At 43.1% G+C, this 16,868-nt stretch overlaps 1 protein-coding gene across 1 annotated transcript in view; it reads left to right on the top strand.

Annotated features, from left to right (window-relative positions):
• Positions 1-14,834, top strand: part of DNAJC8 (DnaJ heat shock protein family (Hsp40) member C8) — a 53,533-nt gene extending 38,699 nt beyond the window's left edge. Inside the window, exons 7-9 of the mRNA XM_044287918.1 lie at positions 6,458-6,549; positions 9,061-9,136; positions 14,084-14,834. Of these exons, the coding sequence (XP_044143853.1) occupies positions 6,458-6,549; positions 9,061-9,136; positions 14,084-14,206 (291 nt within the window). The 3' untranslated portion in view covers positions 14,207-14,834. The remainder of the gene's footprint in view (positions 1-6,457; positions 6,550-9,060; positions 9,137-14,083) is intronic.
• Positions 14,835-16,868: the final 2,034 nt, after the last annotated feature.

Here is a 16,868-nt window from a genome sequence, read left to right as displayed (position 1 = left end):
ACTTCTTACCCTTTATTTTTAATATCCCGGCTTCCAAGACACTAAAAATATTATATTGGAGACCTACAAACTCACCCACTAGATACTGACGTAATCTATCATCCTCTGTCATTAACCATTGTAGCTGGGATGCGTAATAGTAGCCTCTAAAGCAGGGCACGGACAAACCACCATCTTCTTCATCGAGCCATAAATATTTTTGTTTGAGCCTGACCCTTTTTTTTCCCCCATATAAGATCATTTATCAATCCCTCCAATACGTTGAAAAGGTGGTCACCTATCCAGACAGGGCATGAGGATATAACATAGAGGACCTGCGGCAACAAAACTAATAAATTTGTCCCCCAAGTTTAGCTCACGCATTATGTTCCAGAGGTATGCCCACTCCACCCTGTCAAACGCTTTTTCTGCGTCCAGTGACAGGAGGGAGTGGGCACCCTCCCCACTCATCTGGATATTAAGGAGGGCCCGACGGATATTCATTTGAGCCTGACGTTTCGGTATAAACCCCGATTGATCTGGGTGTACTATCTTACCTATCACTTTTTTTAGGCGGTTTGCCAACAATTTGGCACATATTTTAAAGTCAGTGTTGAGAAGAGAGATGGGGCGGTACGAGTCCACTTTACTCTCGTCTTTCCCCTTTTTCCCTATCAGGGTTATTACAGCCTCTGACAGGGAGGCCGGGAGTTCACCCCTGTCCATAGATTCCTTAAGGACCCGCAGGAGTACTGGGAGGATAACCTCCCCATATCTTCTATATATCTCGAAGGGGAGACCATCCGGCCCGGGGCTAGAGTTACCCTTTATCGATTTCAGGGTGTCACGTAATTCCTCCAGTTCTATTGGACCATTCAAATACTCCCTGTCCTCCTCGGAGAGAGTAGGGAGCGAGACCCCCTCCAAAAAGAGTTTTATGTCTCCACCATCCCCCACTCCCTCCGAGGAGTAGAGGTCCCTGTAGTATTTAACAAATTCCTGCTCAATTTCTCCCGGGCTGGATGTTATCACCCCATCTCTCCTCTCAACACGCTTAATTCTGCCGTCCCCCCTCTGATTCTGTACAATAGTGGAAAGCAGTCTACCTGGTTTCCCAGATTCCCTGAAATATCGGGCCCCCTCAAAAAACACTCTTTGTTGTGCCTTATTCTCCAGATAATTATTTAGAGAGATTTTAGACTCTTCTAACTCCGCCGTCGTCTCAGGGGAATTATTAACCAGGAGTTTCTCCTCTAGTTTCTTTATTTTTTCGCCCAGCTCCCTCTCCTCTTTGGCGAATTCAGTTTTTAAGCCCTGAATTCTACCAACGAGGATGCCCCGTAAATATGCTTTAAATGCGTCCCATACATAACCTATTTGTGCAGATCCAAGATTAATTTTCCAGCACTCCGCTATATCGGCGCTAATACTTTCATCTTTATTTATCAGGTTTAGCCAGTGTGGGTTTAGCCGGAACACTCTACACTTTGGTTTAACCGTTGTTTTAAATGTCAGGCAGATTGGGGAGTGGTCTGAAATACTATTAACCTCATACCTCATTTTCGATATCTGCTCTACCAGTTCTGGGCTAGCTAATGCCATATCTATTCTTGACATGATTTTGCTCCCATGACCAAACCAGGAGTACGCTCGCTTGTCATCATACAGATACCTCCATACATCTATTAACAGCAGTTCTTGTGATATTCTTTTGAGAAGTGTTGGTTGACTTGTCCCATATTTATCATTTGGTATCACCGAGTATCTATCTAGAAAGCTATTCATAACGGAGTTAAAGTCTCCCATTACCAGTATGGGGCATTTACCTCGCGACTCTGCAAACTCCACTAAGCTATTAATAACACATAGTGAAAATGGTGGGGGTATATACACAAAGGCTAGAACACATAATCTCCCATTCCACTGGCAGTGGAGGAAAACATATCATCGATCTTCTGATCTAGTGGGAGGTAGTCCACTTTGTGGTGGATATATACACTAACTCCACATGAGTAGGTAGAGAAACATGAATGATACTGGTACTTGGCCCATTTCCGCGTTAATAAGTATGTCTTATCCTTAGTGTTATGTGTCTCCGTTAGTCCCACAATTGCTGGGAGGTGTCTAGTAATTGTATCAAAAACCATAACCCTCTTAACCTTGTCCCCCAGACCTCGTACATTCCATGTTAAAATCCTACTCATGTGTGCCTTCCACCTGTGTTTTCATTCTTATCTTCATTAATAATCCCATCAAGACAACCATCCCACCCATAGCCCCTCCTCCTTCCCCTCCCCCCCCCTGCTGGTCGGCGAAATAGAACATTTCCCCCACCTCTTACTCTACGCCCCCTTCCCTCCCCCCACCCCCCTCACCCACTCCACATGCCATCTTATGATCCTATTCCCTTGGAATCCATCCATTCAGCGGCCTCCTCTGGTGATCCAAAAAAACTAACTTGATCGTGGTATATTACGCGTAACTTAGTTGGATATATCAGGGAGTATTGTAACTGGGCGGCTGCTAACCTCCTCTTTACTTCTCTAAATTCACGTCTCTTTTCCTGCGTTGCTCTGGAGTAATCTGGGTATATTTCTATATTACGACCATTGTACTCTATTGTCTGCATCTTCCTTTTTGCCCTCATTATTACGTCTGTCTCTGGAACTTAAGATTTTAACTAAGATGGCCCTGGGAGGACTCCCTTTTAACGGTGGTCTTCCCGGGATTCTATGTGCTCTATCAACTAAAAACCATTTGGACAGGGTACTTTTATCAAAACTATCCTCCAGCCACTGCTGGATAAACCCCGTTATATCTTCTCCTTCCACTCCCTCTGGAAATCCCACTAATCTCATATTTGATCTCCGGGATCTATCCTCCATTGTGGTAACTCTCTCTAGCAGGATTTTCTTTTCACCTTATATAGCTTCTACTCTTTTTTTTTTGTCCCCTCAATATCTCTCCTCATTCCTCCTGAGGATATCTGCAGCTCCTTAACCTTTTCCCTCACCTTATTCATCTCTTCCTTGATCAGGGAGAGGTCAGGCTGAGCAGAAACTATCTTAATGGTCAAATCCTCTAGACTATGATTAGACTGTTGTACCGCCCCTAAAATTTCTCCCAGTTTTTTATCAACTGAATTTATTCTTTCCTCCATCCCTTCTCCATTCCCTATGCTACTCTCAACCCCGGGGCATTCGTCTGGGACTAGACATCTAACATATGGATACTGTAGAGTATTGGAAGGACGGTGAGGTGCTAAATTAAAGATGACAATATACAAGATCACTAGAGCCACCCGTCCCACCCTGCACAGGATACCATGTTACATACCCATCTCACTGCTGAAAACTGGCCACACACTTCCCCAAACACTTCAACCTTTCCACGTGTTTCGCCACGTAGGCTTTGTCAGGAGGTCATGCACATTACAACTTATCAGATGATGAAGAATACACTTAAAGGAATGATGATTAAACTAAAACCCGAATACAGGTCCTCAAATTATGTATTTAAACACAAAATAAAACCTAAAATGAACAAAGAGTAAACGGTGAGCGGGTTTCCAAGCGGGTAAGATCGGTACTTAAAAAAAAAATATAGGGATGTCTGGGAGACAGCACACAAGCTCCACCAACAAGGGCCTCGGGACAGCAACCCATCTATAGGCAAACTAAGTCTCATACCATCTACTGGACATCCACACTGACCAAGACACGTGGAATTTAAACGAGGACGGCTGCTGAGTGTAGAACATTTTTATTTATTTTGTTTCATGTATGCAGGTGGAATTTACCACTGCGATCACTTTGCTTGTGGTGGGGGTGCAGTTTTTTTTCCCTAATGTCTGGTGATAACCAGTTTGGTTGCCATAAGTATGTGAGCAGCCACTGTTCTATATTGGTATGCTAAATTTTCTACTCCAATAAAAAGAAGTGCTAACTCTGGTGTTCATGTTAGGGTAGTGGATATGAGATCCGCTATGAGGGTCTGAACATTACTCCATAACTGGGAGATCCTAGGGCCTGACCAGAGTACATGGTGAATAGTTCCTCTGTTCCGCATCTCCTCAATGTTGGAGGAATTGTGGGAAGGAAACATCCTATTCATTTTATCAGGGGGGACAGTTTGGTCCACTCCTTGGCCTTAATCAGGATATTGTAGAAGAGGGAAATACCCCCCCCCCCTTTTTTTTTTTTTTTAGGGAACTTGTCATGCAGGTATCTTTTGACTGTTGGAGGAATTAACAATGAATCGCCCCCTCTTTTACCCAGGAAGGATCTAATCTGCAGGAATTTATAAAAAATCAGCGTGGGGAATCTGGTATTTACTATGTATGTGGGAAAAGATAATACATTCTCCAGGTCCAACATACCCTTTACTGACATAATACCCATATCAGTCCACCTCTGGAGTTCTAGGTCAAGGATGTGGTCTGCGAGACGTGTAGTGGAAACTATTGGGGGAAGGGATGATTCCTCTATCACTAGATCTTTCCAAGTAGGTTCTCCAAGCTAAGGTAAACTCTCACTGTAACTAGAGGGGGCAAGCTTCCTTCAAAGTCATGTCACCTAGCCTTGTCAATCAAGTGTTGGTGTACAGAGTGGCTTGGGCCACCCCTCGGTTCTCCTAACTGCTCGTTTGTATAAGGATTAAGACTGCTTTCACATGCAGTTTTTTTTAAGTTATTTTGTGGTAAAAACACCAGTTCCAGATGTTAGCTGAAGGTGTATGGGAAATATGAAGACTCTTTTCTTTGCTTATGGTGCTTTTGGTAATTGGATGGCAATTTTTGGGGTCTTTCTGCCTTTTCAAAAAATGTTGCATGCTGTAGCACTCCACTACATGGGAACAAACCAGAAAATGCAGTTCACACAGCCATTTAGAAAATAAAAACACCTCAAGCCGCAAGGGAAAAATCATGGGCTTATACTGGCATTTTTTTTAATTACTGGTAGAAAATAAAAAAACACAGCCAAATTCATCTGTGTAAGGACCCTAAGGCAAAGTTCAAACATGACTGAAAATCTTCTGTGGTTTTTGTCCCGTTTTCGCTGCAAAAACTATAACAAAATCACATGTCTTAAATGTATTACAGGCCTTTTTTGCAAAGTAAAAGCCAGCAGACTTCACCTCCATTGAAAAGGCTGAGATCCACATTAGCTGTATAAATTGACATGCCGCAGATCTCAGATCCTTAATGCTCTACCTTTTTCTGCTGCGTTTTTACGAAGCACGTGGATAATTCAGAAATTCTCATCTGTTACTGGTACTGTAAAACACAGCAGATATGCCACAAGCAAATCCACAGCTGAATCACATGTGACCCTGGTCTAAGTAGTTTTCACTTGATCTGCTGAGAAAAAAAATTACTTTCAGCTGAACTAGCCCTACAAAGCATTGGAACTGGTGTAAACGAAAACTGCCCATAACAGCCAATCAGAATCCACCTTTCATTTCCCAAAGGAGCTCTAAAAAATGAATTATGAAATCGGATTGGTTACTGTGAGCAACTAAGCCAGTTGTCCTTCATACCAGTTTTAATAGCTCTTCCCCTATTGTGTCTGGTATGAGGTTTTGAGTTTAGACAGATTTGTGGTGTGAATTCTCCTCTGCAATATTCCAGCAAATTACAATAGAGTGCATATGAATGTGGTCTTTAAAAAAAAATGTGCGCAGAACATCTAACGTGCTGTGGATTTGCTAATCTGTAGCATGTGGGTTCTGTTGCAGATTGATCAGGCTACATTCACATGGCAAAATCTGTGACAGATCAGTATTAGGCCTCATGCACTCGGCAGTTGTTTTTCTCGCCCTCCGTTCCATTTTTTTATTTTTTGCGGATAGGATGGGGACCCATTCATTTTAATGGGTTAGCCAAAAAATGCTGATAGTTCATCCGTTTGTGTTCCACGTCCGTTGTCCGTGTTTCCCTTCAGCAAAAAAAAAATAGTGCATGTCCTACTTTTTTCACATTTGCGGACAAGGATAGGCATTTATTACAAGGGATCTGTGAAAAAAAACGGATGCCACATCCGTGTTTTTTTTTTTAGCGGACGCAAAAAACTGTCGTGTGCATGAGGCCTTAGAATCAGAAGATGAAATTATTATATTTTTTTTTCTTGTGGTTTTGTAATTTGGTGGCGTTTATACAGTTCTTTTTCAGCTGCTGAAATAAAACACAATCGAGCACAATATGTGCACATGCTTGAGTTAAAAAAATTAAACTAAAATATTTAAGTCAATGGGAAGCTGTTGATGACATTTTGAACGTACATTATTCAGCGGGAAGATATAGTTTCCGCTGCCGAATCAGCGGCCATAACCTCAGATTTAGTAACATGCGAATTTTGCTGAGCATCGCCACCGTTTTTATTTGCTATGGCTGGGCTCACTGTAAAATAATCACTGCAGCTATGTATGCAGCTAGGTAAGCATAGAATTTTAGGTGAATAAAGGCTTCTTTTTCTTTTAGTTCAAACAGGCAGTGTACAAACAAACCATGAAGCTTTTTGCAGAGCTGGAAATTAAAAGGAAAGAGAGAGAAACCAAAGAAATGCATGAAAGGTTTGTATGCTGGAGTTTATTGGTGGTGGACTTGCTGATTCTGACTGATGAAGGCTACTTTTACATCTGTGTTGTTAAATATACACTGGCAGCTGGCAAGCTAGCCTCTGAGGATGTTTTCTGAATGGACTGGACATGCCTGACAGTTCTCGGCTAAGGGTAGATCCAGCATGAGGAGACGGCTAAGGCTACTTTTACATTAGCGTTTTTGCGGATCTGTCTGCAAAAACGCTGCCGTTACTGCATGCATCCGTCATGAACGGATCCAGTTGTATTATGTCTTATATAGCCATGACGGATCCGTCATGAACACCATTGAAAGTCAATGGGGGACAGATCAGTTTTCTATTGTCAGAGAAAACTGAGCCGTCCCTATTGACTTACATTGTGTGTCAGGACGGATCCGTCTTGCTCCGCACCACATGGTGGACAGAAAACCGCTGCAGGCAGCTTTTTGGTGTCCGCCTCTGGAGCGGAATGGTGACTGATCGGAGGCAAACTGATGCATTCTGAGCAGATCCTTTTCCATTCAGAATGCATTAGAGCAAAACGGATCCGTTTTGGACCGCTTGTGAGAGCCCATGACGGATCTCGGAAACGGAAAGCCAAAATGCTATGTGAAAGTAGCCCAAGTCTACTTTCACACTGGTGTTTTGGCTTTCTGTTTGTGAGATCCATTCAGGGCTCTCACAAGCGGTCCAAAACGGATCAGTTTTGCCCTAATGCATTCTGAATGGAAAAGGATCCGCTCAGAATGCATCAGTTCAGTTCAATTCCGCTTTTGAGACGGACACCAAATCGCTTCTTGCAGCGTTCTGGTATCCGTCTGATGAAACGGAGCCAAACGGATCTGCCCTGGCACACCATGTAAGTCAATGGGGACAGATCCGTTTTCACTGGCACAATAGAAAATGGATCCGTCCTCCATTGACTTTCAGTAGTGTTCAAGGCAGATCCGTCTTGGCTATGTTAAAGATAATACAAATGGATCCGCTCTGAACGGATGAAGACGGTTGTATCATCTGAACGGATCCGTCCATGACTGATCCGCACAAAACGCAAGTGTGAAAGTAGCTTAAGCCTGCAGAGGTCAGTAGTAATGACCTGTGCACACAGGGCTTGTCTCTCCAGAAAGCACAGCCCACAGATTAAACTTCAGTTAGGTTCCGTGCACAGAGGCAGGACTGCTCCCTCCTGCAGCCCCAGGCTGGTGGATAGAGCGTCATCGGAACAGGCAAAGAAGCTGATGTCACAAGTCGCGTGACGCCCAGTGAAATAGGAGAAAGGGCCACTGAAGAAGAGTTTGAAGGGGTTTTGTCACTTCAGCAAATAGGAGTTATTTTGTAGAGAAAGTGAATACGAGGCACTTACTAATTGTGATTGTCCATATTGTCTCAATTGCTGGATGGATTCATTTTTTCATCACAATATATACTGCTCATTTTTATGGTTACGATCACCCTGGAATTCATCAGCATGGCTGTGCTTGCATACTATAAAGAAAAAAGCACCAGCCTATGTGTGATCCCACGGTCCCGGTCACCAGAGAGGCCAATATTTTTTTTCCTACAGTGTGCAAGCACGAGCACTACTGATGGATTGCAGGGTGGCCGTAACCATGGAAATGAGCAATGTATAATGTGATGGAAAAATAATTCAAGCCAGCAAAGGAATCGGTATGGAGAATCACAATACATAAGTGGCTTGTATTAACTTTCTCTGCTTGATAAATGCTACTTGAAGTGACAAAATTCCTTTAATCAATTGAAAATACATTACTTTATTTTAGTACAAAACATACAAAGAATGAAAGAATGTGTTTGTTTTGTTTGTTTTTTCTAAAAACATCTTTTCACTTTTTATTTAAGAGCCACCTTAAGGGGCTAGAACCTGGGATCCTCTGATCCCTTGTCTTATTCACCCTAATAGAGATCTATTAGGGTAAATAGGATTTTAACATGCTCCCTGCTGAGCTGTGCCTTGTATACAGCTTAGAAGGGAGGTTACTATGACTGTCATGGTAACTGATCAGAGCCCTGTGATTTCACTGTGAGGGCTCCAATCGGAAGGCAGAAGGAGCCGCAACCCTCTGCCTTACCTCACAGATGCTTGTTCGCCGTTCCTTGTCACTGGGGCCGGGTGCCTGCTGTATTATACAGCCGGCACCAGCAGCAGACCGCTCCATACAATTTCAGGCGCATATTGCCATACTTGTATGGCATTATGCGTTAAGGGTTTAAAGGGGTTGTCTGCTCCTTTTATTTTAATGGACGAATCCCCAGATCATCAGATCAGTAAGGGTCCAACCACCACCAATCAGCTTTTCTGCAGTAATATTGAAATGCATGGAAACGGAACTGCAAGAGGTTATGTGAGATGTTGGACCCCCACCCATATATTGATGGCTCATCCTGAGTGAACATCAATAGTTCAATGTGTACAAAAGTGTGTTTTCTTTTGATTGGGAAGTTTATTGGATAAAGTTTCTAGTGATCATTGTTTCACTTTCAGGAAAAGACAGCGCGAGGAAGAAATAGAAGCTCAAGAAAAAGCTAAACGTGAGAGGGAATGGCAGAAAAACTTTGAGGTACATCCAACTAGAACAAACTACTTGAAAAGTGGTTACTATTGTCCATAAATTCAAGATTTGGTATTTTGATTGTTCATAGTCAATCTAGTTAGACTGACAGGAACAGGTTGCCCCCTGCACATAGTCACACTCGACTTTTCCTATCAAGCAAGAGAGGGAGGCACTGGGAAGGATAAGGAATGGTGCACTGAGTGGCCTGGGGCCTGCCCTTGATGCACTTAAAAGCTAATTTGCATATTGATTAAAAGATGATTTTCTCAAGGTTGCAGTTTTTGCAGCTAAAGGTATAATATTGAGAAGCAGGCAGGCATACCAGGCATCGTGGTCAGTGTAAAACATCATTACCTGTAAAATAAAGCAATCCAGTGGACTGAGTGGCAGGGGCATGCACACTAGACAGCTGACTGACTGGTGGTGGTGCTATTTAACCACCTCCCGACCGCTGTACGCGTATATGCGTCCGGGAGGTGGTTGCTTTACTCCTCCTGGACGCATATACGCGTCTTCTCGCGAGACACGGAGGCTGGAGATCCGAATTTTTTAACCCCTAACAGGTATATTAGACGCTGTTTTCATAACAGCGTCTAATATACCTCCTACCTGGTCCTCTGGTGGTCCCTTTTGTTAGGATCGACCACCAGAGGACTCAGGTAGGTAAGTACAGTCCCACCAAACACCACACCACACTACACTACACCCCCCCCCCCACCCCCCACCCCCCGGTCACTTATTAACCCCTTATAAACCCCTGATCACCCATGATCACCCCCCTGTCATTGATCACCCCCCTGTAAGGCTCCATTCAGACGTCCGCATGATTTTTACGGATCCAATCCATGTATCCATGGATCCGTAAAAATCATGCGGATGTCTGAATGGAGCCTTACAGGGGGGGTGATCAGTGACAGGGGGGTGATCACCCTGATTACCCTGATCACCCCCTGTCATTGATAACCCCCCTGTAAGGCTCCATTCAGACGTCCGCATGCGTTCTGTGGATCCGATCCATGTATCCATGGATCCGTAAAAAATCATGCGGATGTCTGAATGGAGCCTTACAGGGGGGGTGATCAATGACAGGGGGGTGATCAGGGAGTCTATATGGGTGATCACCCCCCTGTCATTGATCACCCCCCCCCCCCCCTGGTAAGGCTCCATTCAGACATTTTTTTTGGCACAAGTTAGCGGAAATTTTTTGTTTGTTTTTGTTTTTTCTTACTAAGTCTCATATTCCACTAACTTGTGTCAAAAAATAAAATCTCAAATGGACGCACCATACCCCTCACGGAATCCAAATGCGTAAACATTTTTAGACATTTATATTCCAGACTTCTTCTCACGCTTTAGGGCCCCTAAAAAGCCAGGGCAGTATAAATACCCCACATGTGACCCCATTTCGGAAAGACGACACCCCAAGGTATTCCGTGAGGGGCATATTGAGTCCATGAAAGATTGAATTTTTTGTCCTAAGTTAGCGGAAAGTGAGACTTTGTGAGAAAAAAAAAAAAAATCAATATCCGCTAACTTATGCAAAAAAAAAAAAATTCTAGGAACTCGCCAGGCCCCTCATTGAATACCTTGGGGTGTCTTCTTTCCAAAGTGGGGTCACATGTGGGGTATTTATACTGCCCTGGCTTTTTAGGGGCCCGAAAGTGTGAGAAGAAGTCTGGGATCCAAATGTCTAAAAATGCCCTCCTAAAAGGAATTTGGGCCCCTTTGCGCATCTAGGCTGCAAAAAAGTGTCACACATGTGGTATCGCCGTACTCAGGAGAAGTTGGGGAATGTGTTTTGGGGTGTCATTTTACATATACCCATGCTGGGTGAGAAAAATATCTTGGTCAAATGCCAACTTTGTATAAAAAAAAGGGAAAAGTTGTCTTTTGCTAAGATATTTCTCTCACCCAGCATGGGTATATGTAAAATGACCCCCCAAAACACATTGCCCAACTTCTCCTGAGTACGGCGATACCACATGTGTGACACTTTTTTGCAGCCAAGGTGGGCAAAGGGGCACCTTTCGGATTTCGCAGGCCATTTTTTACACATTTTGATTGCAAGGTACTTCTTACACATTTGGGCCCCTAAATTGCCAGGGCAGTATAACTACGCCACAAGTGACCCCATTTTGGAAAGAAGACACCCCAAGGTATTCCGTGGGGGGCACGGCGAGTTCCTAGAATTTTTTATTTTTTGTCACAATTTAGCGGAAAATGATGATTTTTCTTTTTTTTTCTTTTTTCCTTACAAAGTCTCATATTCCACTAACTTGCGACAAAAAATAAAAAATTATAGGAACTCGCCATGCCCCTCACGGAATACCTTGGGGTGTCTTCTTTCCAAAATGGGGTCACTTGTGGCGTAGTTATACTGCCCTGGCAATTTAGGGGCCCAAATGTGTGAGAAGTACCTTGCAATCAAAATGTGTAAAAAATGGCCTGGAAAATCCGAAAGGTGCACTTTGGAATATGTGCCCCTTTGCCCACCTTGGCAGCAAAAAAGTGTCACACATCTGGTATCGCCGTACTCAGGAGAAGTTGGGTAATGTGTTTTGGGGTGTCATTTTACATATACCCATGCTGGATGAGAGAAATATCTTGGCAAAAGACAACTTTTCCCATTTTTTTATACAAAGTTGGCATTTGACCAAGATATTTTTCTCACCCAGCATGGGTATATGTAAAATGACACCCCAAAACACATTCCCCAACTTCTCCTGAGTACGGCGATACCAGATGTGTCACACTTTTTTGCTGCCAAGGTGGGCAAAGGGGCGCATATTCCAAAGTGCACCTTTTGGATTTCACCGGTCATTTTTTACACATTTTGATTGCAAAGTTCTTCTCTCACATTTGGGCCCCTAAATTGCCAGGGCAGTATAACTACCCCACAAGTGACCCCATTTTGGAAAGAAGACACCCCAAGGTATTCTGTGAGGGGCATTGTGAGTTCCTAGAATTTTTTATTTTTTGTCGCAAGTTAGTGGAATATGAGACTTTGTAAGAAAAAATAAAAAAAATAAAATCATCATTTTCCGCTAACTTGTGACAAAAAATAAAAAGTTCTATGAACTCACTATGCCCATCAGCGAATACCTTAGGGTGTCTACTTTCCGAAATGGGGTCATTTGTGGGGTTTTTCTACTGTTTGGGCATTGTAGAACCTCAGGAAACATGACAGGTGCTCAGAAAGTCAGAGCTGTTTCAAAAAGCGGAAATTCACATTTTTGTACCATAGTTTGTAAATGCTATAACTTTTACCCAAACCATTTTTTTTTTTTGCCCAAACATTTTTTTTTATCAAAGACATGTAGAACAATAAATTTGGCGAAAAATTTATATATGGATGTCGTTTTTTTTTTTGCTAAATTTTACAGCTGAAAGTGAAAAATGTCATTTTTTTGCAAAAAAATCGTTACATTTTGATTAATAACAAAAAAAGTAAAAATGCCAGCAGCAATGAAATACCACCAAATGAAAGCTCCATTAGTGAGAAGAAAAGGAGGTAAAATTCATTTGGGTGATAAGTTGCATGACCGAGCGATAAACGGTGAAAGTAGTGTAGTGCCGAAGTGTAAAAAGTGCTCTGGTCATGAAGGGGGTTTCACCTAGCGGGGCTGAAGTGGTTAAAGAGGACCTTTCACCGATTATGACACTGTGAACTAAGAATACAGACATGTAGAGCGGCGCCCGGGGATCTCACTGCACTTACTATTATCCCTGGGCGCCGCTCCGTTCTCCTGCTATGCCCTCCGGTATCTCCGGCCACTAAGTAAGGCTCCATTCACACGTCCGCAAAATGGGTCCGCATCCTTTCCGCAATTTTGCGGAAGGGGTGCGGACCCATTCATTCTCTATGGGGACGGAATGTGCTGTCCGCATCCACATTTGCGGATCCGCACTTCCGCATCCGTGCTTCCGTTTCCGCAAAAAAATAGAACATGTCCTATTCTTGTCCGCAATTGCGGACAAGAACAGGCATATGCTATTATGTCGGCAATGTGCGGTCCACAAAATGCGGAACGCACATTGCCGCTTTCCGTATTTTGCGGATCCGTGTCTCCGTGCATCCGCAAAACACATTGCGGACGTGTGAATGGAGCCTTATAGTAGGCAGAAATTTCAGTCACTAAGTTATGGTAGGCGGAGTCTGCCCTTGTTTTGCTCTAGCGCTGGCCAATCACAGGGCAGAGCTCACAGCCTGGGAGGTTATTTTCTCCCAGGCTGTGAGCTCTGCAATGCGATTGGCCAGCGCTACAGAAGAACAAGGGCAGACTCCGCCTACTATAACTTAGTGAGCGGAGATACCGGAGGGCATAGCAGGAGAACGGAGCCGGTGAAAGGTCCTCTTTAAACTACGCTCGCTGGTAGTGCAGTCTCTACTGACTTGTGTAATTCTTTATGATAAGCATTTTGATTGCGGGATAACATATATTTCACATTACTAGGTTATTAGTGACAAAAAAGACAGTACCATTTAGCCCTAAGAATATTTATTCATTTCAATTAAAATAGTCTACCTGCACATGAGTTTTACGTGTGGTTTTTTTTTATTTTTATTTTTTATTGTGTATGTCACCCTTGCAAATGCAATGCAAAGGGCGAGATCAGCGGCAAAACTGCAAGTAACACATGCAGTTTTTGATGCGGAAACAGAAAACCGCAAGAAAATGAGTAATTCCAGCAGACTAGTTATTAAAAGAAAAGTAAAACCCAGGCCAAGTGCCTCTCGGATGATTGCTGGATAATCAATCGTTTGGTTGCCAAAGCAGCTTCATTGTCACCCAATTTTTGTAGGCTGCTGAACAGCCAATCCGATCAGTTATATACTGCACAACAATTTGCCTTCCAAGACACAAAGGTAGCAGACAATCCCTAAGAAAGCTGGAAATGTTATTTCTGTCTGCTGGTTTTATCCTGGATGCTAATTCATTATGTGTATTTTAGGAAAGCCGAGATGGACGTGTTGACAGTTGGAGAAGTTTCCAATCACACAAAAAAGGCAAAAAGGAAAAGAAAACGCGTACATTTTTAAAACCGCCAAAAGTGAAGATGGAACAGAGGGAGTGACCACCCATACACTGGACACTTGTCGCTTTATTTTACGAACAGCATTTCGTGATCATCTGCCGAAGGAATAGTTACTATATCCTAACTTGTGTTTTGTACAGTTCCTGCTCTTTTATTTCATTTTTCCTGTTGGGGCAAAAACCTGTTTTTCTTTTTGTACATGAAAAACTTCACCTGGTCTCACAGTACACATGTGAAAAGCAGAAAGCACACTTAGGTAAAGCAGCATCTTCAAGTACACTATCGAGACGCCCAAGGTTCTGTTGGTTTGAGAAGGAATCCATGACCGTGTACAGGCATTGGTATAGCTGTGTTGAAGCAGGTATCTTCATTATATGGTAGCTTGCCATTGGCCATCAGAAAATGCTGTGTCTTATACTTGATAGATACATAGCTCCTGTCATATTGGCTTGTAGAAGACGAGGGAATAAACACACAGTTATGTCTGATGTGATGCTAGTCATTGGCTAAAAAGTTACTTGACTGTGTAACTCTCTGCTCTAATGTCAACCTGTGATGAGCAGCAGTCTGTTATTACCTGATTTGGATTCCATGTTATAGCATGTGTAACTGACATCAGACACCTGCTACATGTGTATAATACTAATAAATTGTGAATTACATTGTGTTCTGTCCAAGTTTGATTATAAATTAGTAACTTTATACTTAAAATAGTATTTTATTTTCTGTGGTTAATTTTATCTTGACTGCTTCACCCTTTAACAAATGACTGATATATCCGTCATGATTGGGTACTAGTTCACGCATCATGATTTATAAATACATCATGCATTATAATGTCGTGGGCACTGCTCAGTGTCCCAACAAGATCAAGGTAGGAGCTCAGCTGTAATATACATTCGGGCCCCCACTGCAATTTCCAGGATACTGGCAGTTTAACTCCTTGTATGCCTCGGTAAATAGCGATTTACAGCATGTAATTGGTTGAGGCTCCCTCACTCTAGCCATCAGCACCCTGCAACACAATAGTGTGGAACCAGTGCATTGTAATGGCACCTGAGGCACAGCTCTATTCAAAGTGCAGTGGCTGTGCTGGGTTCTGCAGCTCAACTCCCATTGAATTTAATGCGATCTCAGCTGCAGTAACCTAGTACAGCCACTACACTTTAAACAGAGCTGTGCATCCTGTTCCATTCACAGTGCTAGTTTCCAGCATCTGAGGCTGCAGGGAAGAGCTGATTGGTGGGTATGTATCAGGAGCCTGGGAAAAAGGAAACCTTTTATTTTTATTTTTTTCAATCCTCATCTATTAAAAACTTATATACTGCTTATTATTTAAACTGCAGTATGCATACTGCTTATTATTTAAACTGCAGTATGCATTGTGTAAAAAAAAAAAAAAAAAAGTTGCTGTCTTTGTTTAATTCTGCTCCCCCAAAAATTATAAAAATTAGTCTATAAATCCTATATACCCCAAGGTGACACTAATATAAACTACAATTCATCATGCAAAAAGTGAGCTCTCATAAATCATGATAAATCTTGTTGGATCCTGAACCTTTCAAAATCATGCCTTCATCCGGATCAACAGCTAACATTTCTGGGTATGATGTTTGACATTTGTCAGGCCAGAGTGTTTTTGCCCCCGGAGTGGCTATGCCTGCTTCCCCTTTGACAATGCATGAGAGTTCTGGGTATCATGGTCTCTGCCTTCAAAGCAGTCCACTTTGCATATTTCCACTTCGGGACTGTTCAGGTCTCCGCTGGATTATTATCTGCATCTTTCCGCTTTAATACATCAAGCCCTCAGGACCACTTGGCCAATGTTGATGTTGGGCAGCTCCTTTATACCCCTCCACTAGCGTGTGGTTATGACTGCCTAACATCCCTCCCTAGCCACACAGGCTGGTATCAGTCTCATTGTGCAGAGCACTTGGTCTTCCGAAGAATGTTCCATTCCGATCAACATTTTGGACATGAGGGCTATTTGCCTATCTCTGACTCATTGTACAGAACATCCGCAAGGTCATCCAGATCGCATTCAGTCCGACAACTCCACAGCGGTTGCCTACCTCAACCACCAGGACAGCACTAGGAGTTCAGCAGCCATGGCAGAGATGACACTCTTCCTCAAATGGTCAAAGCAGCATGTTCCAGCACTGTTGGCAGTTCACATTCAAGGTGTGAAAAATTGGATTGCAGACTTTCTCAGTCGGGAATGCATTGATCCAGACGAATGGGCCCTCCATCCTCAAGTCTTTCAAGCGATCTGCAACGGGTGGGGTCGGATGGATGTGGACCTCATGGCCTCCTGTTTCAACTAGAAAATTAAGACCTTCATGGCGCGAGTCAAGGATGCCCTGGCTGCCGACGCGCTTGTGATTCCTTGGAGTCAGTTTGAGTTTCTGTACATCTTCCCATCTCTTCCTCTTCTCCAAAAATTCAAGTCCAATGGACTTCCAGTTGTTCTTGTGGCGCATGTGGTATGCCTTACTATAAGTCCTTCTCGCAGACGAACCCTTGCGCCTCCCACTTTGAGAGGATCTGTCATATTGGGGTCCTTTCACCTGAATTTACAGTCTGTGTTTTAACAGTATGGCTGTTGTGGCCGCCGTTCCAAGGGCTCGAGGTTTTTTGGAGGCTATCATCCAGACCATGATCCAAGCCAGGAAACAATCATCTTACAAGATTTATCACAGGA

This window comes from Bufo gargarizans, chromosome 3 (genome assembly GCF_014858855.1).
Source record: "Bufo gargarizans isolate SCDJY-AF-19 chromosome 3, ASM1485885v1, whole genome shotgun sequence".
Taxonomy (NCBI): domain Eukaryota; kingdom Metazoa; phylum Chordata; class Amphibia; order Anura; family Bufonidae; genus Bufo; species Bufo gargarizans.
This window is presented reverse-complemented; position numbering and strand designations above follow the sequence as displayed.